The 27,088-nt window shown below is 42.8% G+C and overlaps 1 protein-coding gene across 1 annotated transcript; it reads left to right on the forward strand.

Moving 5' to 3' along the window:
- The first annotated feature begins 864 nt into the window (after positions 1 to 864).
- Positions 865 to 22,499, forward strand: LOC125768533 (T-box transcription factor TBX6-like). The gene is made up of 5 exons (XM_049436328.1): positions 865 to 1,837; positions 7,019 to 7,181; positions 19,589 to 19,856; positions 19,951 to 20,088; positions 21,071 to 22,499. Exons 1-5 carry the CDS (start codon positions 1,756 to 1,758, stop codon positions 21,968 to 21,970), a joined length of 1,551 nt encoding a protein of 516 aa, XP_049292285.1. The 5' UTR covers positions 865 to 1,755; the 3' UTR covers positions 21,971 to 22,499.
- The last annotated feature ends 4,589 nt before the right edge of the window (positions 22,500 to 27,088 follow it).

Consider the following 27,088-nt stretch of genomic DNA (forward strand, 5'->3'; position numbering starts at 1 on the left):
TGTGTAGAAAACCGTCCGTGTGTGATGCATTCGTACGATGCAAAATGAAGCAAGTGTAGGAGATCTTTTTACAGAATTCAAAAACAACGCAGGGAAAGCTAGGAGACGATCCTGCGGGACATGAACGGATTTAATTAAAAAGCAATAAGGTGGGCCATAAATCACCGATCGTGTCCATGATAAATCAAGTGAGCGCAAGGCTAATGTGTCGTGCAAATTTGGTGTTTTTCTTCCCCCTCGGTGGGGTGAAATGGTCACGAAAGCGTGTACGATCGTCCGGTAGAGACTATCCTTTAATGTACTTTTACACCGATAAGGACGATTGCGTAGGTTTTAGCAGCAGAAATTGAGGTTACTAATCATAGAGCGAAAACACCACCAATGCAAGCAATGTCATTTGAGAAAAAGCGGAAAGATTATGGTAATCTTCCATCACGTAAATTACACTCCATGTCGCTATACATGTTACCATCATAAATCATTGGGATCGATCAATTTTCAATTAATATTTCAAGATGTCTATTACTTTAATATATTTTAGATAATATTTTTAATTAATGTCGAATAAAGCCATTCGGGTTGTATTTAAGTAGACTCCACCATTAAGGGTTATAAAGGGAGTACAAGAACATTTTGGAATACATTGAAGATATTATTAAACGATCTGAAATTGATGTTATTAAAAACTTAACATTAAATTAAATTAAATTAAAGCGATAAAGACAGGTTGTTCAATATAAATTGAGAGAGAAGTTTATAGAAAAAAACACAACATGCTTTATTGGAAACTAAAGTGCTAAAAAACGTCTTTATAAATATTTTATTTATGATCCTCTCTTTTTTAAACTAATTTTTAAAACTTAAGTTAATTAATATACACAAAAAGGACACTTTAGTACAGCGCTTCATGCTGCTTTGTCTACTCCATTTTTGTTCAAACACAAAGAAGGCGTCACACACTCAACCGCAGCATAGACGTACACACAGCCATTTAGTAGGCGTGGCCATGCAACGTACGGCTGTGTGTGTGAATTTCTTCCATTTTCTTTCCATCGGGTCCGTGTATCGTCCGACTTCACCCCTTCTTCTTGCACGATTTCCCACGCAAAATCAACGCGAATCGTACAGAATTTTAGTTTTAATCCATCTTTTACGGACGTCGGTCCGGTCGAAACCGTCCGTAATTTTTTGTTTCTGTCGGCAAGCAGTAACGATCGTTCGTTTGGCCACAATTACCATTAACCCCGGTGGTTGTCAGGTGGCAGTGCATGGTAAATTACGTGTACTAACAGTGTGTGTCACGTTTTTTGTTTCTTCATATTGTGTAACAAATGTACCAAAAAGTTTATTTTTCGGTTGAGGTGTGTTCCGATGTTTCATTTTATAAACAATCCACAGTGAATGGAAGCTAAAGCTTGACTCATGAAAGTAGATGTAACAGTTTATAACATCATAAAGAAATATAAAAGAAATGAATTAAACAGTGAAACATGTTCAAAAAGTGATCCAGTGCTAGTAGCTTAGTAAACGTTGGTTTCAATAGTGCAAAATAAAACAAAAACCCCCATAAAAAAGTGTCACAATAAGCAATCAAATAATGTATTATGGGTTCCTCTCTATTGTACCCGTGTGTTGTTTGCTTTATGTAATAATGCCGACCACATAAACAACTGTGTGAACAACATCATCGAAACGGATCAGAAACACATCGATTTGCACAAAACAAACACTGTAAAACACCCTCCCGGAACCACCATGACGGATTTGATCGATTTACGAATGCATCAGCACATTGCACACGAAATCTATCGTCAGCAAATGTTGCAACGGATACCAGGTAAGAGATCTGAACGGAAGGAACCAAACATACCCAGAGATGCTGCCAATTAGGATGGATTGGTTCTGTCTCTGCTTTCTCTAAACCGAATCAAACATATGGAGGGGAAAATGAGGATGGGCCGGAAAACCAACAAACCAGCAGTCAAACACATCATCAGCCTCGGGAGCCTCAGTAAAGCAACCAGAATGTTGCACGATATGGCTGACGAGCCACATATATGTATATATGACAGATGCGTTTAACTGACAAATGATGGCCGCCTCCCTCCTGCGGTCGAGGACGCATCAATGCATCCCTAACTCTGCATACTATTCCACGTACGCATCATTACGAGAATCCGAATTGTTGTTTCCGAATTTCATTTTCGAATCCATTCAGAACTGATCACCTTAATGACAGGGAGAGAAGCACAAAGAAAGGAAACGAAGGGGAGAAAAACAGTTGGAAAATTTGTTCCCTATCTTTATAACAAGGCATGATCATCGACCAAACCGTCTCGCTTTCAAATGCATCAAACGGCTGTGTTTGTTTTAGAAAATTAGTCCCACAAAAACCACCGAACCGTTTCATCTGTTGCAGTCCCGTGATCGACGTTGTTGATGATGGTGATGACGAGGAGTCCTTTTTTTCTTCTGCCTTAGAGCGATCTCTCCCACACCGTCAGGACGACACGGGTCCGCATTGTTTTTGTAAGCTTTAAAAATGATTAATGATATCGATGCAGCTCCGGTTGCACATGTTGCATTTCTTCGTGCGCGAGTGAAAAGAATGTCCAGGTACCAAGTGTGTACCAGTGTACGATGGTAGATAGGAGTTGTGGAGGAACCGCATCAGGAAGAGGTATAATTAATTCCACACAAGACAATCCGTCAAATTTTTTCTCTCGAAGAAAAAAAAACAGTCCAAATCGATCGATCGATCTAGACGTCACCGTTGACGTCACTGTTTGAGATCCTGACGAGAAGTCATCCGGAGGATGACCATTATATCGGTGTAAGATCGTGGCGCTAGGTGGAATGTTGCTTTCTTTGTGCTGAGAATTTCATAAATCATACAAAGATCATAATCATAGGAAAAATGCTAACAAGCCTTGTAGAGGTGTCAGGGCAGAAATGAGGGTTAAGGATATAAGGAAAAATTCATCCTCCAGGAGGAGTTTTCTGTTCAATCGAAACAGTTTTGACTATTTGTGTTGAATAAAAACAAGAGTCATTAGTTTTTGGCAAAGGATATAATTTAAAAAAAAAAGTTTTGTATATGATCTATTGCTCAAAATTCTAAACAGATCATGAACAGGTGAAGATAGCCTGGAAGTCCTTAAATACACATGGCAAAACTTTTCCTTTATTTTCAAAACTGAAAAATTGTTGAGTATAAGAATATTAATTTGTATCAATGATAACAAATTGGCCAATACATTAAGCTATTTGATGTACCAAGTCCGGAGTTCTAGATGTGTATAAAAGAGTAAAGTACGATGAAGGAATGAAATGCCACCCTAGACAATATAGTCCTCAAACCACAAAACCACTGAAATTGTCTCACAACTAGTAGTAAACTATTCAGTTCAATGAGATCCATTCTCACATTTAATCATGTGAGACTACTACAAACTACAACACCGTCGGCGGGAAATTGGAGGATTGTGTTCTAGCCCTTTCTCGTTTGATCTGATTCTCCAACATTCCCTGTACATTACTCTAAAACATTGCTCTACCCTTCAACTCCCTTCTTTTCGTATCTTGGTCAATATTGGCTATTCGTAGATAAGGTTTCATACCACCTTAGACCTGTGAAAGAGTTCATTCATAATATTCCCGAAACCCGAATTAAGCATGTTCTAATGTGTGCTTAGGGCTTCCAGTTTGTCCTGACGCGGCTGGCAGTCATAAAACAATTTTAGCACCTCCAGAAATAGTTAAGCTTTAACGTTACTCCATGCCCGAAGCATTCGGTTCACTCTGGCTGGCTCACACAGCGGGCTTTACCAGGGAAACCTTCCAACTTTTCCGCCACTACGCACAACCTTTTTTCTGAGACACGGGAAACACATTAAAATGGCGCTGTCTCCAGATATTCTCCTCCCCGCCCTCCCCTTACCCGAAGGGCCTTAAAAGGAAGGTGTGCAAGCCGTGTCACGCAAGTCGTGACATCGGACCTCCGGATGTGGATCATAAACCGTCACAAGAGTCGCGCAAACCCGGGGCCTGGTCGTTTGGTACGAATGTTTCAACTTTCGGGGACCACCATCGTCGATCATAACGAAAAAGGCGGTTGACGATGATGATGGGCTTTCGCGAAATGACTTTCAATGAAGAGGCGAGAGGAATTTGTTTCAGTTTTTCTTTTTTGCTCTGTATACCAAAACAGCAAAACCACCATTCATAACGTTTGTCGTGCGTACGTTGCCCATGCGAGGCACGTAATTCTTTTACTCATGTCCGATCGCCATCATAGCTAAATAACAAGCTAAATAGAAACGTGCCATTAACCGCATGGTTTTTGCTACGAGATGAAGCGGCAGATGGGAAGTTGTTTGTTTTAGATTAAATCAGTTTTGTTTTGCTGTTGTGCTTGCTAAACGATTGAGGCATTATGAATTACTTTTTCTGAAGCATAATTTGTCATGGTGTCTTAATATTGTTTTAATGCTACGTTTATTTTTTTTTTTTATTTTAAAATTCATTTACGTGTTATAAAGCGAAAAAGTTGTTTAAAATCAATCAAGTAAAAGTGAAATGCAAAATTAAATTTTTTAATTTCCTTAAACCTTTTTTACCTTTTACTTCAGTACCTCTATTCTTAAACTTCTGACTAGAATAGCTCTAGAACTCCTCCTAAAACTTAACAGCCAATTGCTCAGTTCAACTCTCTTCATCTGTGAAAGATTCAAACGAGTAAAAGCAAGGCAAGAACGCATGAGCAGTACGAATTGATACGCGTGATGTTAAACGAAGAGAAAAACAAACGATGATCTTTATCATCGCTGTTGTCATTGCCTTTCCAGGGCTGACTTTTACTGGCAGGTCGAGTGCGCTGAAAGAATTGTTCGTTTCTTCTCCAACTTCCCCATCCACCCTTCACAACCCTGTTCACAACACACGTCTTGTTAACATTATACAGGGTTTCCCAGTTGGTTTTCCCATTTCTGTATTCTGTTCAAGTTGAACTAGAATGTGTCGAGTTAGATCTAGAAAGCTTTACATTTTTTAAATTTCAATTTCGTTTAAAGATTTCAAAAGTTTCGGAAAAAGTGGGAAGGATTCCAGATCTAATTTGCAGGAAATTCCGCATAACTTAAACTCGAAACCCCTGCGAGATATTGGGGGAAGTAAATGATGCTGGGTATAACTTTGATATCGACCCCCAAAATAGTGTGTATGTGGCAGCAAATGGATCGCAAAGGGACGTACAGTAAACGACGATCATCTTGGGACCATTGGGAAGCAAAAAAGAAAAACAATCAAAATTTTGCCCACCGTCCAGGAATCGGTTGAATAGGGATAGAGACATCGATACGAATGGGAGAGAAAAACCGCATCGTACCGAGCGATGCGATCTGAACCATCGGCGGTGGAATGTGGATATGAATGTTTGAAAAATCGGCGGCGCCAAAGCCTCACGACTTGTAACAAGAACGAATTAATGATATAATTTTTTCTTTCTCCTTCCTTCTCGTTTCGTTCCGAGACACTTGCTCGGCAGGCCGGCACTGTGAGACTTCCGCCTGAGACGAATCTTTCCCCAGCGATGAACTGTTTTTTTTTCGGTGTGTGTATTGCTGTTGTTTTCTTCCATAATATCGCCTCTCGCTTTTTCCTCGCAAAGCTTTAGCCGCTACCTTTTCTTTTCCTCTCGAAATAAATGACTATGAAATTTCCATTTTCACGGCTCATAATCCCTCTCGAGCGGGGGGAATGCACGGTGATCAGGCACGGCAGGAAAAAGACAAACAAACAAGCCCTTGGCGAGACGTGGTTGAAACAAAAGAAGACAAAAAAACTGACGCACAGAAATAAACATCTACCGAACCTCATCTTGACAGGGCACTGACAAACTGGTTGAGCTTCTCATTTCCCTTCCCCATTCCCTTCCTGCACCGCACTGTCTTGGGAGGGGGACATCAGCATCGCCCTTCTCCTTCAGTGGTGGTCTTGGGACGATTTGACGAAACCCTTGGAACCGGCACAATCATCTCCTCTCTATGGGCACTCTGGTACGATCTTCCTCGATCGCACCCGTTTTCGTTCCGTGAGAAGGCAGAAAAAAGTGCAAACTTAAGCACAAGCTGTACGTTGGTACAAACCCAACAGTGAGTTACGGAAAAGCGAACGAACTTACCTTCGGGTCCTTCTTTGGGCACTTGCGTCTAACACTTGCGAGAATCCTAGAGCTAATCGAATTGAGCTAATTATCTTTATGTAATGTTGTTCGGACACCTATTCTTCACCAAAAGCGCAACCCGGAATGAGTGGAACAAAGAGCGGAATTAACTTCACTTCCGGAGCTTCATTTAGAGAGTGAAGTTTTTCGTTCCGGAGTAGAGAAAAGGAAAGCAATGACATTAAAGACCATTGTACAATTTGGAAAAATAGTTGTCATAACGAAATCATAATATTTTTTAAAAGAATTGTAGAGGAGGGTTTCTAACGAATTCTTAATCATTAGTCATTGTATAACATTAGAAATACAAAAATTCACGAAAATCCTAAAATCTGTTTAATTTCAAATGTTTTAAAAGAAGGTTTAGATTCATTCTGAATCATATTTATTGTCAAATTGTTTTCAAAAGAATTATTATTTGCAATGTACAATCTGAATTTTAAATAGTTTTAAGTTACCTTATCAAAACAATAGAAACCCATCAAATGGGTACATACATTAAATATTTTAAGAATTTTTTTTCAAAGATGCTCCTTTTGCACTGAGTCACATTGATCAGGATTTGAAACATTTTATTCATTTCGATAATTTTCTTCTCTGATGTTAAACGATTTTGCGAACTTTTTTTATCAATCTTTATGTACAAGTATCTACTTCAATCTAAAAATGCTTAGAGTAATGATATCCAAAAGATAACAAATCATTTTTCTTCCCAGATCGGCGTTCACTTTACATTGTCTTCGTGAAGAATGAATTTGATTCTCTCACCATTTTTGCTTCGTGTTTGTATTACAGATCCGTTCCCAACGATGCTGCCTGTTCCGGTACCATCGATGCATGCGATGGCACTGCCACCACGCTACACCCTACCCGGCGTTGAGCTGAAGCTGCAGAACAAGGAACTTTGGCGGGAGTTTCACAAGATCGGTACCGAAATGATCATCACCAAAAGTGGACGGTAAGTGCATTCATTTTTAGTTTGCAGAAGAAAGTTTTTTCATGTTGTTTCGTGAAGAAAAACAGAAAGCATAATTTATGGCAGAAGTTATTATTTACAATGGCAATTATTATGCATGACAATATACTAACAGCTTGATAATGAGAGAGATAAATAAATGCAGATCAGTTTTTGGTTTTATTGCATCCAAATACCCAAGCAACGACTACTTTCCCATACCATATTGTTTCTATACTTTTCTGCAAGTGTAAAACCAAAGCTTGTCCTGAAGTACTCGCCAATGTCTAGGCAAAACAAATTCCTTCACATCCCTGCAACCCCGTCGGGTATGGCGGGACAACAACAGCAACAACGAAAAGAAAAACTTGCCGTTTCGGACGCAAATACATAAAACTGTTGTTTTACGCGCCGGATGTGGTTCTGGCGCCATCTGTGTTTGTCAAATCCTTCCTGCTGTTGTCGCCACCCATTTTAAAAGGACACAACGCACACACAAACACACCCGTAGCATGTTAAGGGCCACGCCGGTGTTTTCTTACTGGCGCCCTCCCGAAGCATTTGTTTGTTCCGGAATCGCAATGAATGGTTGCCGGTTTTACATGTGTTTGTCTCCTTGATGAGTAGAAGACATTGAAGACATTTGCCGGAGCTGTCAACGGTATAGAGCGGATGTCAGACCGCCAAATTCCAAAGGCGTTTTTGCTTGCCAGCGGGGTTTGTCTCAAGATTGTTTGCGAAGGATGTGTCTTTTGTTTTTGTTCCTCGTTTCTTGAAGCATTTAGTTTTTTTTTGGTTTCGGAAAAGAAGAAATTACCACGGTACGCCTGTTTGCGTACCTTCTCCGGTGGTTTTTGTTTGTCAACATCAATGTTAACTTAAAAGTCAAGCAGTTTGTTTGGGTGGGAAAATAACATGGTCAAACGTTTCAGGTGTGTTGAGGATCTTTCAAGTGTTTTCGAAATCCTTGAAGTTTGAATGTCCTGAAGTAGAAATGTTTATAAACATCGAACTGTCATTCATAACAAAGTCCTGAAAAATCCTAAATGTTATACTCAACTGCTTTAGCTGCTCCTTTTTTCCACAATGCAACAGGTTATCAATAACAAAGACTTAACGTAAGATAACGCATCTCCCCATTCCTCCGGCGGGGAATTTAAAAGCCTTTCAAAGAAATGTTTGGTGTTTGAATAACCAGCCGAGATGGATACCTTAAAACAAAGCTTTTACAATCCCATTTACTGTAATCGCAGCCTATATCATCTCGCTCTATCCCACCTTTCCAATCGCTCGTCATGATCGTCATCGATCGGCGGACGAATGCTGACGATCGAAGTGCACCGTGCGATCCTAGATTAAATCCCACCGAAACAGTGACTCTGTACAATAAGGGAACCTGCCACCATCATACCTGCAGCTGACCCTTAATCCCCGAAATATAATTTCCCCGAGCGAAACTGCACCCGAGTAACTGGCGCTCGGAACGAAGTAAGCCACTAATCAAAACTCCTACTTTACATTCCCCTACCCCAGTAGGGTGTACCTACTTAAGATTCCTCAAACCCTCTGGGGTTTAGTTTTTCGCATCCCGCACGCACTCGGGACCGGTCGATGTGTGATGAGATTATTTATATCCCGAAAGCCTATAATTAGCCGGAAGAAATATTTCCATCTATAATGCGCTACATTAAATATTGTGATAGCCTCGCGCGGGTTTGATACAAATATCTGGAGGCTCACATCTATCTCATCCCATTTATCCGGACTAACAAGCCTGACCCCGGACGCTTCACGCCGAGGCGCCTTGAGTTGTTGTTTCACTCACATCTCTTCCAAATGCGAGATTTGTGGCTGTGCCTGGAACAGTGCGTATGAGTTTGTTATTAATATTTTTTATTATTATTCCTGTCTTGAGATCACGGAACCAACAAAAACCACGCACAGCAACAAGTGTAAAGTTTATCACACATTACCCCGTAGGAAAGTGATCCCGAAAGGGCGTTTGCTTTCGGTGTCCCGAATCCGCTACGAGCGGTCCCGTTCGATCGAGACATGATAGACGGCGGACATGAGCTGGTGCGACCTAGAACATTGTAGTCCACAGGAAAAAAAAACACACAAAATCCACTTGACACACAGACACCCCGAGACGGGAGATCTCGATCGGGCCTGGGAAAAGCGAGTCTTCGAACCCCTGACCGAACGGAGGTGTTTCACGGGTTGTCTGTCTAGCTACCAGCATGTGGTCCTTGGCGCCCGAATATTTTACACCCCTTGAGCAGAAGCTTTCCCGGGGCACAAATGATCTGGGCCAAAATCAAAAACACAGCAGCAATCTCGAAAAACAACACGAGACACCATTCGGTCGCAATGTACGATCGTCCTACAAGACACATCGTGTTTCCAAAACACACCAACGGAACCAGATGATGGACGGGTTTAAAAAACATAAAAAGCCACAAATATGTACATTTGTCCTAGCACAAGACAACTGCTGCTTAGTGGCGCAAACCTTTGCCGATTGAAAAACCCCCACATATTGAAGCTAAACAGCGAATGTGTAAAGGATGTTCACAAGCCCACAAACAAAATGTCACACCCAAAATAAACCGTTACGGGAAACACATCCATTGTGGACGATCGCTTCTGTCACGATCGATCTTGGTGTAACAAGGGATGATTGGGACGCGTCACAAGTGGTAATATCTTCCCGTGGTAAATGACCGAACTAGAGCAATTTGTGTCCTTTTTTTTGGTCCTCCACAGGGTTTGCTCCTTACAAAACCTCAACGATACTGAAACGCTTTGACGCGGTGGTGCGTAACGATCGTAAAGGATATATTTTCCCTTCCTATCAGGTCTATAACCGTGTACACATTAAGATCGGGAACGTGTACACGATTGGAGGTATTGACAGTTTCGGTAACAGCTGACGAACAACGGCAACAAGTGGGTGACAGTTAAGCTGTGAATGATCGAAACGGGATCTTGGAAGCGACAAATGCAGCTCGCTCTGTGTGTTTCGCTGCTCGAAGGAAATGAAGCAGAACGGATGACAAGTGCGCTGCAGTGTTTTAATTTATCTAGGGTAAAGTGTTATTTTTAGGGTAATTTTCACTCGTCGTATAGTTTTCATCCGCAACAAGTGTTTCGAAGAAATTTATTACATTTCTAAACAAAACAACTGGTGGTTGTTGTTTCAACATGAAATCTTTCGGCGAAGGGAGTGATTGTGTATTAGGATATACTTGGAAAAATAATAATTAATATTTATACCTAATAATAAATAAATAACTCTCAATCTCTAATAGGATTCTTCATGAAGTTGCAATGATTCAATGTTCTTAAATGAAAAATCGTGCTCTGCACAGTTTGCATTAGACATGAAAACAATGACTCTTTTCAGAGAGTTGAAACAGAGTGGAAGCGTGTTTATAACTAATTGAATCTTTTACTCACTCTTTTGAGCTACATAAAAATACATTACAATAATCCTTTAACGACTTTCGATTCTAACTCACTCACCCTCTGTGTCAAAAAAATAGTATTGTTACTCTACTTGAATTATACTAACGTAATTGCTTTCTTTTTATTCAACTGTTTCGAATTGGCATAAAGAGTAATGAACAGATTCATAAAAACTCTAGGTGTTAAGTTGGATCCATAGATGCACCCGCAGGACTCAACTCTTTCACCAACTCTTACTAAAAGTACATATCTCAGTTTATATGGTGACTGAAAGTTCAGTAAAACTTAGTTAAATATTGATTAATATTAACTAAGCTATAATTATTTTTTGTTAAATTGCTTCAACTTAATCTACAATCGTTTTTCTATTCAACGAGCAACATTTAAATTTTCACTACCGCTGGAAAATTCCAGAATTTGGAATGATTTCTTAAACTAAATACAATACTTCATCATATGGTTAGTGTTCTTGAATAAATTACAAAATCTTGAATTTTTCGAGATTCATAGGCAAATAAAGAATCAATAAAGGTCCATTGGTACGCAAAGATTGGTAGAACATTCAAGAGTCGGTTTTTCTGAAGAGTTTTTGTTGAAGATATAAATGACTCTTCCCAAAAGTTTCAGGCTCCAACACTCATAATAATTCATATCCTAATACTCGATGTCAATTAAAGCTTGTGTGGTACACTTTAATCATGTTCGATAATTGCAAAGTAAAAATCCCATTGCAATAATTTACTCATTTTTATGAGTAGCTTACAAAGCAGTAATGAATCACACTAAACGCGTGTTTATTGTTTGTGCGTGTTTAGCTATCATTCGCAATAGAAAACGGGCGACTAACGCGTTTGTTAGCAACGCGTTTACATATGCAACAGATTCGTGCCGTTGGACAATTTATCAATCCATCAATCCGCATGATTCAATTTATCTCTAGCACGTCAGCCGACAAGCAATAGAAACGGTATGAATAAATTATTACACTTTGCTAGCTAATGCTACCGAGCGTAGTCATTTCATCCCCCCCGTGCCTAACTCCAACACTTGCCAATGCTGTGAACGATTATTAATTTGAAAAGTCAACATAAATTAAATCCAAACTTACCATTACTCGTTACACGGCGTATTCTCTCATCTCCCTTGCTGCTGCTTTAGCTACAACAAGACACAGTTTAACAAGACGCCAGCGATTGAATAGTGACGTGACGATGTGGAGAAGCCAGACACTAATAATGAGGCAAAAAAAGCAACAGATCAGTCCGCGAAGAAACAAAACAAAACGAAACAAAAAAACAAAACCACGGTCAAACGAGAGAAGCTGGAAGAACCAAACAAAAAAATGACCCGTGAAAATTGTTCTAGCACTGTGAGCGCCTGTACGGGTTCACAAGGAACGTAATGAGTATAATCAAAAGCACGCAGGCGAACGCAAATACCGTACGTTTGTGTGTGATAAATGTGGCGTAGGGCATTTTTCACGTAATAAAATTATACGCACCCGAAATTTCTTCCCCCAAGTGCGACGACGACGACGACGAAGGCGTCGTCTCGATTCATCTCTACTCGTCGTGACCCGCCCGGATAGACGCCGGGGCAATAAATTCGTTCGATGGTGAACCGACCACCATCCTACCGGAAACCGTTAAATTCGAAGCACCAGCACCGAGATTCTTCCTTCGGCCTTTTCCTTACGAGTAGGGACCGGGATTTTTTTCTCGTCTGCATACCATTCTCGTCAATGGGCAGCTTTTGTCCATAATCTCGCATCCTAGTTTTCTAAGTCTCGCGATAGAATTGAACCATTCGGGGCCCTTCCCTTGTGTGCTTTTGTTTTAATGCTTTTGTTTCTCACTGCCCTACTAGATGAAGCGCTACATACTAGATTTGATTTATGTAGATCCATTCTTGGGCAGAAACTAAAAAAAAACTAACCCCATCGAAGATCATCGGACCACCTGATGATCTGTGGTTCAGCAAAAGGGAGCGAAATGGGTGGAGAAAAAAAAGGCTGAATTGAAAAACAAAAACAAAAAAAAAAACAATATGACAGCCCCTTTTTAGAGGTCCCCAACGATCACGGAGGGATCATTTCCTTCGGGGTAAGACGGGGGGTAACAGTGGGAGTTGCCACCCTTACCAGCGAGCTAATGAGCTAGTGGCAAACGGGAGAGCGGAAAAAATACACACACACACTCACACATTCACATGTGATCACATAAAAACATATAAAACATAACCTGCTGGTGTGACTCCCGCTGCTCTTCTGGGCGAGCCCCACCGGGCGCCCCTCCCAACACGCTTCCGCGCTTCGGTTGCATCGGATAACGAGCAACGGGTGTTCGGCCAGTGCTTGCTTTCCGTGAATGAAGCAGTCCACCCTCCGGGAGAATCGAATGAGAACCGCACACACACACACATAAGCACGCCAGCGTCCACCCAAGGGATGCGAAAAGCGATAAATATCAATGAAGCGAAGAGAAAACGAAGAAATATAAAATGTTATTACCATGTTGGCGCCTCCCGGACGAGCCGCGTGCAGAACGGAGTGGACACTCGCTTCCCCCTTCGCTTCGCACAAACGGCAAGCCTTGGAGCAATGGTGGAATGTGTTTTTAATTTTTCAATTTTCAGAATTACCCGCCTCGGTTCTCTTCGGTTTTGCACCCTCGGTTCGCCCGGTGAGGTTCGTCGCTTGTTTTGGAGCAAAAGGGAAGTCTTTCGTTCTTTCGTACAATTCATTCGTTCGCGTCAGTTCGATTTCGTTTCCATTCGTTTGTTTTTCTTTTTTGCTTTCGAATCGGAATCGAAGAGTTTTGCGTTCTAGCGGGCACATAATCACCCATCAAGCTCTCCTTCTGCTCCTCCAAATTCTACAAGCTTGATAATTATGCGCCTAAAATAATAGTTGATTGTCAAAAACAAGCAGAGCGCGATCATGCGATCTTGCGGAGGTGGGTTTGAAGGACAACCATCGTAACGTCTCGGTGCGGTGGTGATGTTCATGATGATGATGATGATGATGACGGGCGCCCTTGTTTTCCTCCGGCCATGTCCATAATCACCGACACCATCACTTCTTCCTTTTCCGACACCTCCCCGCCGATCGTGCCACGAGGAAAATCATGCCACAAAAAAACCACCTCACCGAACACAGTTCGATCGGTACAAAACAGAAAACACACCAGAAAACTAGCTTGTTAGTGATCGTCGAGAAAATTTTTACGCATTCGTAACAAACGCACACACAAACGTGCCAGATTAAGCGCAGAACTGTAAAACAAAATATCCAATAATTTCGCCTGATTTGCCTCGATCATCGGGTTGTTAAAGGGTTGTTTGGTTGGTGGTTTTGTCCGTTTCACCCAATATTTTGGGTATTTCACGTTCGTTAAAGCATGCCTTGCGTCCGTTTGGGTGTTTTGATTTGTTTGAGTTTTCCCTGACACCTTCCACCTAAAAATCGTCCCATACCCAGGGGGGGGGGGGTGGCGGGAGAAGTTCGAATAATAGGCACCGAAGGATTTTCACTCCTTCACACCGGCCATGGGGGTGCTGTTTCTTTTTTTTTCGGGGCAGTTAACTTTAATACCTACCGGACGGCTCTTGCGTCTGATTGATTGAATTGATTGTTCTTACGACCTTACCAGGGTACCGGACAGCCGGCCTCGATCGCTTCCAATCATTCTCCTACGCAGGGTGAGATGCCCTTGCGATCATCTCCAGGCTCCCATTTCGTTTGTTTGCATTTCAACTGTTGCAGTGGGAAGCGTTAGCGCTGTTTGGTGAGCCCTGTTTGGGGCAGTTTTGGGTTGGGTAATGCCACTATCAGTCAGGGTGAAGCTGTTGCGTGGTGCACGGGGTGCTGGGTGCGAGATGCGAGAGGCCAAAAGTAAACAGACAATTATTTACTTCTAACCAAATCATCACCGGTAATTGTAATTCGAACGTGTTGATTGTATGTAATTTTCCACACTTGTTAATGAGAAGCAATTATATCTTCGAAATAATGTGGAGGAGAGCAAAACGAGCATCTCACAGACGGCTAACACATTCCAGTAGGAATGGTCTCGCTGAATGGAGATAATCTTCTACATTCGATCGCTGATGCTTTGCAAACGTTTTTGAACGCCCTGATGTTGTTTTCTTTTCATTCTTCACGAAAACACGATGCTTAAATTGGTACCGATCGTGTTTGGATGGATTGTTCTATTGTTGTCTTTGTGTGTAGTGTGAAAATGCAATGGATCGATTCTGTTCAAAAGATAAATGGGAAAGATAAAAAAAAAATATATGTAAACAGGTTCCTAACTACCAAGCAAGCAAGCCAGATGTTGCGACTCACCAGTCAAAAAGAATAAATTCCATAATATAATAAAATATCTTTACCCGAGCAATCCCTTTTCGAGATCATCCCGCAGCTCAAGTTAACACTAAACCTTCCCTTGTCAATCACGATCAATCTTCAAGTGCAAAAAAAAGAAGAATGATCAATGTTTCATCTCATAGGGCGCTGTAAAAACAAACACCTAACGGTGTATGCCGAACAAAATCATCGTTTAGCTGCCAAGCTCAGTAGCTCCCAATTAGCAAAATACACATTCCTACAGCTACTACCTACTAGCCCTCCTATTGGGGCCTTCCATTAAAGGTCCGACATGGCGTCTAGGAACGTGAGGGCCATCGCTAACAGGGGCAGCGCACTCCCATTAACGGAAATCCAGCCACCGTACAGTGCGATCGTACGTGAAGGCGCAAAAAACTGTCTAGCACGCTGATTGATTTTATATTGTATCGCTAATTTGCTGCACACACGAAACATACATAATTCATGCGCGCGCGTTACGTCCGGCGAAAGAATCGGTGGAATCACCTGCCATGACTAGGCTGACATATTAACTTGCCACTCACCATTACGCGGACGGGAAATTGGGAGTGATTTCTTGTTGATTTTTTTGTTGTCCATATTTCGATGTGGAGTCCTTTTTGTAGCCCACCCCTTCATACTCTGATTTTGTGGGTTTTTGTTTGCTGCTTTTTTCAACTTGAATGGGGAGAAAACAAAAACTTCTCAATTGTTTTTTTTTCTTCCTTTTTTATGATAATTTTACGTACGTAACGTTTAACCCGCTCGTATCAGGAACTGTAAGGAATTCCGTTGTCGAGTATATCCATATGAAATCTCACAGTGAAAGACCATACTGACCCATACAAGGTGATGCAGTTTTTTTGTTTTTCTTTAATGCACCCTACGTCCTATAAAACTTTTTTTGTTGTTCTACCATCAAAGTGGTGGGCTTCCACCAAGGCGATATTTTCTTGACAACACAGCGATACTGAACGCTTGACGATTGGTATCACAAAACTGCTATAAAAAACTGCCACTCATGTGTGGATGATTTTATGTGCTGCTCATAAATTGCAGCATCGCTACTGGTAGCTGTCCGACTTCATCAGGAAGCTTCATGGACAGCGCTGGAGTAAAAAGTTGTTTCATGTGTTGAATTGCTTCTCACTACGATCAGGAGAGAGATCTTGTGGCTTTATATCTTACCACGGTGCAGTAAATTGGCACACAATTGTACGTTTGGTTACTTCGCGCCTTCCTTGATTGACAATTGAGTTCATATTGACAGTGAGTCCAACAAATATACGTCTATTGCGTTTGGTGATAGATATAGCAAATGTTTTATTTTGTACCAACTTATACAATAGAATAATTCAATAAAAATATTCTGTCTTCTCAAAAAATATTTCCCGGCATGGCGTTAAACGAGTTAAAAGTCGGATTTCTGTATATTCTTCAAGGAATTGCATTTATCGAAAAATCAGCATTTGAGTTCAAATTGGTACTCTGAGAGATTTGATTTGAGTTGTGGTATTGAAGTGTGGTATCAATGCAACAGCTTTTACATTTTACAGTACATTTTAAAATCTATAACCATTGCATTTAGATGTAGTATCTTCATGCCAGATTCATAAATGTCCCAATTCGTGCTGCCATGTTGGAAGAATATTTTTGGAATTCACGTTCCTGTGACTTACATACGTAGGTATTTGGTGAAATTCCAGATGATCTTCTTCGTTGTAACCCATTCTCAAAAATAATAATTTTTGAAGATATTTGAAATCGCAATGAGGTATACCATTCTAGAACTACTTCTTACGTTTTTTTTATGAAATTTCCTAATATTGGCTTCTAATTCTTATGGGTTAACGATCGATAAGTGTTTAACTAGAAATATTTTACTCTGATGATGCAAGCGTATGTAAGATTTGCCTCATCTCGGATCATTTTCTTCCCTTTTAATTACATGATCACTAACTACCTCAACTACTTTAATGATATCTATTTCATTGTCCCATCTCTACTAGAACTCTATTTTTTTGCGCTTAAAAATACTAAGCTAGATGAATATTATTTCCATTCTCTGTAATCTTCTGCTTCCGCTCAAAAGAACGTGACATGGTGTCAAAAGTTGACAACTACCAGAAAGCTCGTGTTCAGCTTTCAGTCATTCAGCCATTTGATTGGTTTTTTCGTTGGTTTTTCACCTCAAGGGAGACGTTTTGAAATCCATCTCCATTTCCTGCGGTGTGTTTTAGTCGCGCGGAGATTTTTCCCCCCTTCCTTTCTCGCATGTTGGTAAGCGAAATCGGATCATATTACAATTTAAATGGGTAGAAATTACAGTTATCAAAAACGGCGGGAGCTAAACCGAGCTAGCGTAGCGCGGTTTTTGTTTGCTAGATTGGATATCAAATATCTAGCGTCCGGTTTGTGGGCAGTCTGCACTAAGCGGTTGAGTTTGCAGCTAATTTTAAGCGAACTTCAAGCCCAGCAGTAACAAAAAGCAATTAAATATTGTTCGAAAATGTGAAACATTTGTACGTATAGTCATGATTGTAATGGGTGTAAATAAATTCTACTAATTGTAGATGTAGAATGGAAAACAATGTTACCAACCGTACAATTTCAAATTCCACCTTCAATACCTTCACATTAGTCAAGCTACAGTTTCCCTCCTAGGGATGTATGTGGCCCGTACCGACCGAGAAGAAACGAAAACGCGCCCAAAGCATAAACTAACAAACCTATTTGTTAGACTATATTATATGATCCACCTCTCCGGTATCAGCTCGTTACATCTCGTGGAAGAAGCTGCCTGAAGTTGCTGCCGCGACCGTTTTGTGGTTTTGATTTATGCGCTCCATCCGTGGCGCCAGGGTGCAATTTTATGGTGGCCATTTCGGAAGGGTTTTCCCCCTATGGTCCGATGTGCGTATGCATGTCGAGCATGGCACGGATCAGCGAAACAATATCTCAATGGAACGGTATGGTTGAGGAAGAATGAGCAAAAACAGTATCAAAAAACAAAAAAAAACTCATTTCGAACCTTTCGCTCCCACTCGGCCAGATGCTTCTCTGCTTGGTGCAGGAAGCGAAAGGATGCACTGCCTTTTTCTTTTGCCTTTTTACCTTATGCAAATATCGCTCGTATACACGAGCATCTGGGTGATGGGTTGTTGGGTTTGAGCAAAAGGTCTTCCAACGAGCTACGGCAAAACAATCCAATTTGGAACCCATCTTCAGTGGGGGTCTTACGCGCGAAAGGTAAACAAACAGCGTTACACAAAGCCACAATTGCTGACGATATTGCTCCACTACGAGACTCGGGGGAAAATTGCTCCCAGGTCGGGAACGGATAACTGCTCCAATGTTTCTGCCGTACGTCAGCGATACCTGTACAGTGTGGACGAAAAACCGAACCCGGCTTCTGTGTTTGTGTTGTCCTCTTTTTTTAGGTGAGGGTAGTTTTTGCTACAGAATGGGGACGAGTGAGGGAACCTCTTTCCTACCTCCTCCCCTCGCCTCTTCACTATTCTTTCCCCTTCTATTCTTCCCTCCCTTCAATGATGGAGAAAATTTGTGAAAACGTATCATTAAAATTGATTTGTAGCGATGAAATAATAATTTAGCAGACCTGAAATTATATACGGCTACGGGCAGTAGGAGAAGGTCCGAGAATTCAACAAAAAAAAAACCCCAAACCGGGTGACGTCGTCAATGAGGTGTGCAAGCAAGAGAACGCAGGTTAAGTCGTGAATAGAGTGTCCCAAGAAAGCCTTCTCGTTGCTGAAAGAAACTCAAAAACCCCACTGGCATCCCCATACGCCAACGAACCGATCTTGTTAAGTTGATGCCTTTTGTTGGTTTTTCTCGTCGTCCTTCGAGTTTTTGGGTTGGGAATTTGCAAACATGCCGTGGGGAAAAGGGGGGTTTGGGAATTTCGTCGAGAAGATTGACGAATTAAGGACGACGTACGGTTGGGAGAGAAAAGCGGCACAGAGTGCGTCCTCATGATCATGTGGTTTGCAGGACACTCTCATTCTCTTCAGTATCAGCTGGAAGAGTTTTTTTTATTTTTACGGTTTTAAGTTTGGGAGAATGTGGTAAAGCCATCTATTGATAGAAGGATAATTGTTGTACAAGGATCGATCCAAATTATCACCTGTTTACGAATTGACGTGGGTATGATTTGTACGAAACAAATTTTATAATTGGAGAAAATAACTCATTTTCTATGCTTCTCGGTACGGTTGTTATTAAGATTTATTTGTTTTATTTATACACACAAACGGACTGATTGGAAAAACGAAAAACCTTACTCGAAACGCCCCTAAGCTTGCCTAATGACCGGGACAAGGGACGCCTAATAACCGCCAATTGGAACAACCTATACCACGCGTTGACAGTGGATGTGATTCTAATAATTAGGCAGTTCGGTGTTGCCTCGCATGAATAGAATCCCAATTCCGATCGGCGTCATCTTCCGCACATTCATAATCATTATCTTTCACCACTTCCGGATCGGCTCACGAATGCACTCTATGTAGGGCTAAATCACACTGTTACATTCTTTCTCTTTGCTTCTCTGCAGCCGTATGTTTCCCTCGATGCGGCTCACGGTGGATGGACTGGATGCGGACACAAATTATTGCGTGCTGCTCGAAATGATGCCCATTAGTGACTGTCGGTTCAAGTTCAGCGGTTCCCAATGGGTACCGGCGGGTGGTGCCGAACCGCAGAGTCCCCAAAGGTTTTGCCTTCATCCGGACAGTCCGGCACTCGGTACGCACTGGGCCTCACAACCGATCGTCTTCAACAAGGTGAAGCTCACAAACAACACGCTCGACAACAATGGTCATGTAAGTATTCGAAGATGTGAATTCTATTTCTATCGCAACAATCTTCTAAAGATCTATAAGATGTGAATTCTTCTACCATATCTTACACGCGCAGGTCGTACTAACCAGCATGCACAAGTACCAACCGAGGATACACATCATCCGCACATCGGATCCATCCCAGATTCCTTGGGCTGCCCAGCAAGCGTTCGTTTTCCCGGAAACCGAGTTCGTTGCCGTCACGGCCTATCAGGTAAGTTCACACCGAATACTACAGCAATGACTGTGGAATGAAGCAAACACTGCTGCTAGAACAAAACACGAATCGCTAACACGAAAACTTAACCACTCGTAATGCCTACTCGTCCACCGTTAAGGCATCGGCAAATCCATCAAACGACACGGCTGGTCACAATTTTCATCGATCGGCTTACGGCTTTTTGGCGGCTCGTGATCGCCGACATCCAATTTTGATGTACGGCGACAGCTTGAGTTTTTGATCGATCCCGATCCGGATTGGTGCCGATGAGAAGGAATTAAACATGATACCCACCCGTCACCATTTCGCTTGGACCATCGGCAACGGCTCCGTTTCTGGTTCGGGCGTAACCGTTCGAACGGCATATGGAAACCGGAATCGCTTGATTTGGCTGTGCACGGGCTGTAGAGTGGCAAAAACGATCGAGAATGACTGATTGGTTCGATGGTGGTTTTTCTTGTTTACCGCGCCGTGCTAATGCCTGTTAAAGATCTTAATTACGAGCTCACTGGTTTGAAGATCGATAAGGATGTTATTTTTTTACGCTGCTATTGCTTTGATGCGTACCGGGAGGGTTTTGCAAAATCTAAAGTGGAATGAAATTAAACGAGAGATCTTCAACTATTTGTGCTAAAGCATCGAAGCAATACATATTGGGGAGACTCGGTGGAGTCAACACGACAGGACCGGATATTAAATCTCATCTAGACACAGGAATGACTATCCTGCAACGGGTGTAAAACGTCAAGAAAAGTCAGAAATGGTCGACCTAGACCCTCTTGAGGGTATAGTGCCACAAAAAAGAAGAATACCTACACTACTACTACCTACTATTAAATATTTACATAAATTGGAGGCGCCACGTTTACTTTGCCGATTGACATCCTTCAAATTTCTTCTCACTCCCCTTAGCAAACGTTCCTTTCAACCTTATGTTCCATTCTCTTCTTTATTCTTCCTGCTTTTCTCACCATAGAACGATCGCATCACGAAGCTAAAGATCGATAACAACCCATTCGCCAAAGGGTTCCGAGAGACGGGTCAGTCGCGCTGCAAACGCAAGATGGGATGCAACGTCTCGACATCGTCCTCGTCCTCTTCGTCCTCCTCATCGGGTGCGGGTCTCGGTGGTGCGGGTAGCGGCAGTTGCGCTGGTGACGGTGGACCCGACGGTGGTGGACAGTTGACAGACGACGAAGATCGCCACGACCTGCACGACCTGATCAAGCGACCGAGATCAAACGGTTCACCAGCTTCCGACTGTACCGTGCACGAGGGTGGACCACCGATGCATCATCCCCGGCTGCACCAGGCAAGCCTGCGTCCATTCCCCGCCTCGCCCGAACTGCTGATGCGCCAGTACAATCAGATGTTTAATCCGAGCTGGATGGATCTGATGTTGCCATACTTTGCCCGTCATCATCATCCATACCATCAGCCGCATCCACACCAGACGCCACATCATCACCATCATCATCAGCATCATCCTCACACGCAACCACCCGGACCGTTCGTTGGAACGTTGGGGCATCCGGGAATGTTGTCCGTTACCGGCACCCAAGCTACTGCTCCAATCGTTTCGCCTGCCCACTCCAATCCGGACTCAACCGATCTCGATCGTACGTCGGCATTTAGCGTACGGACTCCTCAAACCAGTGGCAGTGATTACGAGCCAAATGAGCAGGCACGACCGGACAGTCCGGCAGGGTCACCGAAGCCGACGGTTTTGCGACCTTCCGCTATCAGACCGAAGGGGTCGAGTCCAGCCACTCCTACCGAAGCGCCCCATCCGCTAGATGCCGTTGATCCAACGGACCCCAATGGAGATGCGGATCGCAAAATTAACTTCAGTATCGCTTCCATTTTGCTGCTGTAGCAAATACGCAATGTAAGGCGTCAACGCTTCTTCCAAATTCTCCTGTGAAACAAGTGCCTTAATGCGAGCCGCGATCGATCAGCAATCTTCGTGACGATCTCGCAACGAAACTCCACGAGCAAGCTGCACCTGCAACGATGTGCAAATATTATGGTGCTGCACGGCCATGTTAGTGTGTTCCATGTGTAAGGATGCGTACAGTGATCGTTCTGCATGCTGACAAGCGTATAGAGCTAAATAAAATCGTATCGAAGTATGAGCCAGATGAGATGAGCCGGTTGCTTTATTTATTTCCTTCTGTCCCGCAGACAAAGGTCTCACGCATAGAACTATCCGAAAAGCCATCAAACGAACCATGACAACTAGATCTAGCTGGGTATCCTTTTACAGTAAACGCATCTTATTATGGACTGCAAGGATTCCGCCTTGCCACCGCTCAGGTGAGTCTTCCTATTTCTCAGGTCCTTCTGGGCTCAGTAGATTGGGCTTCAGAATTAGAACAATTGAAACAATTTCTTAACCATTTGTGTGTGTGTGTGTGCGAGCTTCCGTTAAGACACACCGGTAAGGGTTTTACAAGCCTCTCGAACGAGCTCATTGTGCTGCACCGCTCACTCGAAACGTTCATTGTGCGTGGCAAATATTTGCCCCACGCGACAAAAGCGAGCCACTTGAGGACACTATGGTGCTGGCTCAGAAGGTGCCCACTTCAGGAGCAAGTAAACCTTATCGTTTACCCATTTGTTCTTCGTCTTCGGTGGTGGAACGACGCAGTCGTGCCTTACTTTGCCTAGGCCACTTAGGCGTAATAGGACTTAAGAAATTTGTCAAATAATTGTCTTCCCCATTTGAAGGTAAGCCGGCTTGCGGTGCATGTGCATATCCTTACGGTTGTTGAGCTATTTCCCGATGAAGCCACGCATTGTGGGTGCGCTCTCATAAAAATCCCTAGCCTCCGATTAGCCACGATCGTACAAAAAGGATCACAAACCCGGTGCGCTTTCCTAGCTCAGCTAGCTGGTTTTGTTTTTATTCATCTCCATACTGCCTGTTGTCCACACTCAAGTGGATACCGTGTACCAGCAGAAAAGGTTTTTGTCTCGAAATAATGAAATCCACTCGAAAACAGAGCCAGATATCATTATTATGTTAATTCGAGAACTTAATCCAGTTTAGGGCAGATTAGCAGACCCTACCGGGTGAGCTTACCGGACCGGCGATGCTAACAATAAGCTTGAAGAGAAAGCGCACGACGAGTGGCTTCTAGGGATATCTGGACGGGTGAAAGGTATTTGTTTCTTTCTTTGTGTTGAGTTCTTGGTTTGGCAGGAGCCACCGGAGCCTTGTGTTGAGCCGCCTCACTGCACACTAATGCGCCCGGCTAAGGAGATCTCTCGGTAAGGGTCTTATATGATAGCCTCGAGGCTTTGCGTTATTTGTGGTATTGTATCTTGTTTATAAGCTGCACCGATACTTTAACAGGCATTTCGTTCGGAGTAGAGTCTTGAAAAACAATGTTTTTGTCTTAATATAAAAGCGATAGCTTAAGGCAAGAATTGAAGAAGTCGCATTGAACATCGACATCATAAAAGAAGTCCTGCTCAATAAAAAGTAAAAAAAGCACTAAAGCATATTAAAATATAAAAAAGATTGTAAAAATACAAATGAACTTGAAAAGCTCAACATGAAGCCACCCTGCACCCTGAGTTATGTTCAGTCCCTCATCGCTTTTCTTTTCCTAATCACACTCAAAACTCAAAAGATCTTGATTTGATCGTATAAAAACGAACATAAACACATGATAAAAAAAACACTTCACCCAAGCCACGAACACTCAAATTTTACGGTCATTCCTCCAGTACAGAAAGTAAATCTTCTCGATTACATCAGTTTCATGATGCGTTAACGATGAGTGTGACGAAAATGGGGATTGTTCCCGTACATTCAAAGGCACCGTGTCGTGTCACCAGCATTAACGGTAGCCATGCTCGAGGGCAGCAAACCATGTCACCTTGCCCATCGCGCTGCCTCAATCGGTTCACCTTCTGCGGCAGCTAACCACCAAAAAAAAAAATACAACCGAACCCAAAAGCGGCCGTGGGAAAAAGGTTGCCCCGAGGGTGTGTACACCCCAGACGCAACCGAACTAAAAGTCCACGGGACGCGCGATCGAAAACGAGGTGTCAAAAGTTGCCTTCACACATTATTCACTGATTTTTATTGGAAAGCCGGTAGGCATTAAACGAAATCGAGCCGCACTGTACTGTTGGCCGTTGTACGAGGATGGAAAGAAGCGGCGACCACTAATCGATAGCAACCGATCTAGCCAAAGACGGAACTGACGAGTGGTCGAGTGGACCCATTTGGACTGATTTGGTTTTATTTTTTTATTTTAACCACACACCGGTCCCCTTTTGTCGCTGTCAGCCGCTTGTTTTAGCCTGCGTCGAAAGAAGCCACAGCCTCCGGTGTGATCGGTTTGCCGTTTGCAGGGCATCGTTGTTTCATTGAGAAGTTCCCGGTGGAACCTGTTTGCACTGGTTGGGCGTTTTGTTGAGTACGCATCGGAGTTTCAAAAACGATTGTTGAACTGTTCATCAAACGCAGAAACTACAAAATTCTAACATCCACTTCGAGCGCTTTCATGGTTTCCCCTAGATGTACAAAAGGATTCACAAAGAGCTAAGAACTGAGATATAAAAATGCTTAAGCAAGAAACACATTTAATTAATATTCATGCTGATCCGCGTCCATAAGAACGGCGATCGGCTATTAGTGATGAGTCAACGTAAAATTGAAACACATCGATTTCACGACTCCACAGTCACTCAACGGTCGACTCCGTTCCACCCAGATGTGTTTGAGCCCTCTGCTGTCCGCTCGCAACCGGTCGGAATATAACCAAACGATGCGGGAATGGTGTTTGAATGGGGCACTCTATCGATGAGGTCTCATTCGAATTTTGTTTTGCAGGTTATGGGCCGGTTTCGCCGAGTGAGCGTTTTCGTCGATAATTAGTTTATCACGTTGTCGAAAAGCACCGCTAGGGACGTCTTTTCGTCATTTTCAATTTCCGGTCTCGAAATCGCCCTCACGACACAGGTTCTGGACGTAGGAGATATAGCCCATTTCGGGTTTATTTCGAGTGTGGGAAACTAAGGGGAAATATCACAAAACACGCATCAAACGACCTGATGGACACGTTTGAATTTAGTTGGAAAATGTTACACTAGCGAAATCAATCTCCCGAATAGCCCGAGTAATATATTTTTCAAGTTTCAAGACTTGAAGATATCCAAAAAAAGTTTCAAGATCTCTCACCTCCAAACGTCGATCGTGCAATAATATTGCCCAGTGTTGTTAGACGCCGGAAATCGTCAATTGAAGCGCTATCTCGTTCCGCAGGTAGTGCACCTCCCACAGATAGATCACAACCTGTAGAGCAACACCATTTAGCCACACTCTCTCAGTACGTCGAACGATCTACTTCACTAATAGGTGTGGTTTATGCTGTGATCACTATCTTCGCGCATCACAGCACTGCAAGAAGTTGGGAACTTCTTCAAGGGTCTCGAACCCCCTGCACGGATGTGGGCTTCTTGACGTTCCGAGAAAACAAAATAACTAGGAACCAATGTTAGAGGTACAGGGAAACGAATATAGGCAAAGGAATGAAATTTCGTCGGCAAACAGGCAGCGAAACGGAAAATCGTTCTTACTGACGCAAGCAAATTAGTAGCGAGGGTTGTACGGATCGGGCCGGGTCGTTTGAATTTCGTAAGGTTCTCTCCCTAGCTGGAATGACTCTATCATAGACGATGGGTTCTATTGTTGTAGGAACGTTGAGTGTTATAATTGCTTCCTGTCGATGGAACCCTACATCGCACCACCATTGGGTGCCAAAGATCGCTTCAGATCGTGTGGAATACATGTTCAGGTCATCAGTTCCAGAAGACATGAAGTTGTAGTTCCATTTTCCTGTTTTTTTAAGTTTAATTCGCCATTAATACCCTTTTTTACGGATAATCCTTATACACCGTCACGTGTTTGCGTGAGGTAAACATCGCTAATGAAACGATAATAAAAGCGAATATTTTAATCAGTTCATTTTAATCATCGTTTTTTTTTTCCTTTTGGCATGAGCCTTTCTTCGATAACATCTCAACCAACATACGGGACATTTCTTTAGAAGTTTTGCTATTTTTCCCCATTGGTACAATTTGCTCCTCTCCACTCATACTCGAATAGCCAGCCCATAATGATGTTGCTGTGCCTCGGTATAATAATCTTGAATATTCTCTCGATCAAATCAAGAATATTTAAGTGATTCTCCACAGCTTGGTTCGCTACGAAAGCTGTGCCGCAAAAAAGGGTTACAATCTAGGTTCACAAATGGCTGATCAGCTCATCAAACTCACAAAAGGCGCAGCGCCACAGGTTGAAATCAACGCGGTGGTCCATCAACACCGTGCGTGCTCATCATTTATGTGCTAATAAATGAATAGCGGTTTGGCTGTTTCGATTCATGTTTTTTCGGCTAATCATCGCCGTAACGAGTTTGACCGGTGAAATAAAACTACGGCATGGGCTAAGCAAAAAAAAAACACAAAACCTAGCCTCGGTTGCCTTGGTTAGACGATAGTCGGCGGTGGGCCAACTCACAAAAGTGGCCACACTTTCATCGGCCAGGGCCGTGCGCAACAAACACACACGATTCGATTTAGACTTGAGCGCAGAAAAGTGGCTTAATTGAAAACAACCGAACAGCAACACAGCGTCCGGCGAGCGCGTTCTGTGCGGGATCGTTTCGGCCGGAAATGAACACCAAAAAAAAAAAAAAACAAAATAACACTAAAACCAAACCACCCTGCTCTTTCGCTACAGCGCCACAACGGAATGAATGGTACAAGCTTTATAGCGCTCGTAGGATTCGCCCCGCCACAAGGAGGCGAAATATCAGCCGGATGACGATTTTATTGCTGTGGCCTGCGGCGCACTAGCCGCAAAAGCTGAAGGCACGCTCGGGCACGCTTTCGTCTTGCTGATTTACCTTAAGCTCCCCGGATCCAATCGGGTCGGTCGCCAGTGAACCAGTTTCGATTGGCCGATCGGCCGGTG

Source organism: Anopheles funestus, chromosome 3RL (assembly GCF_943734845.2).
Source record: "Anopheles funestus chromosome 3RL, idAnoFuneDA-416_04, whole genome shotgun sequence".
In the NCBI taxonomy this organism is placed as follows: Eukaryota; Metazoa; Arthropoda; class Insecta; order Diptera; family Culicidae; genus Anopheles; species Anopheles funestus.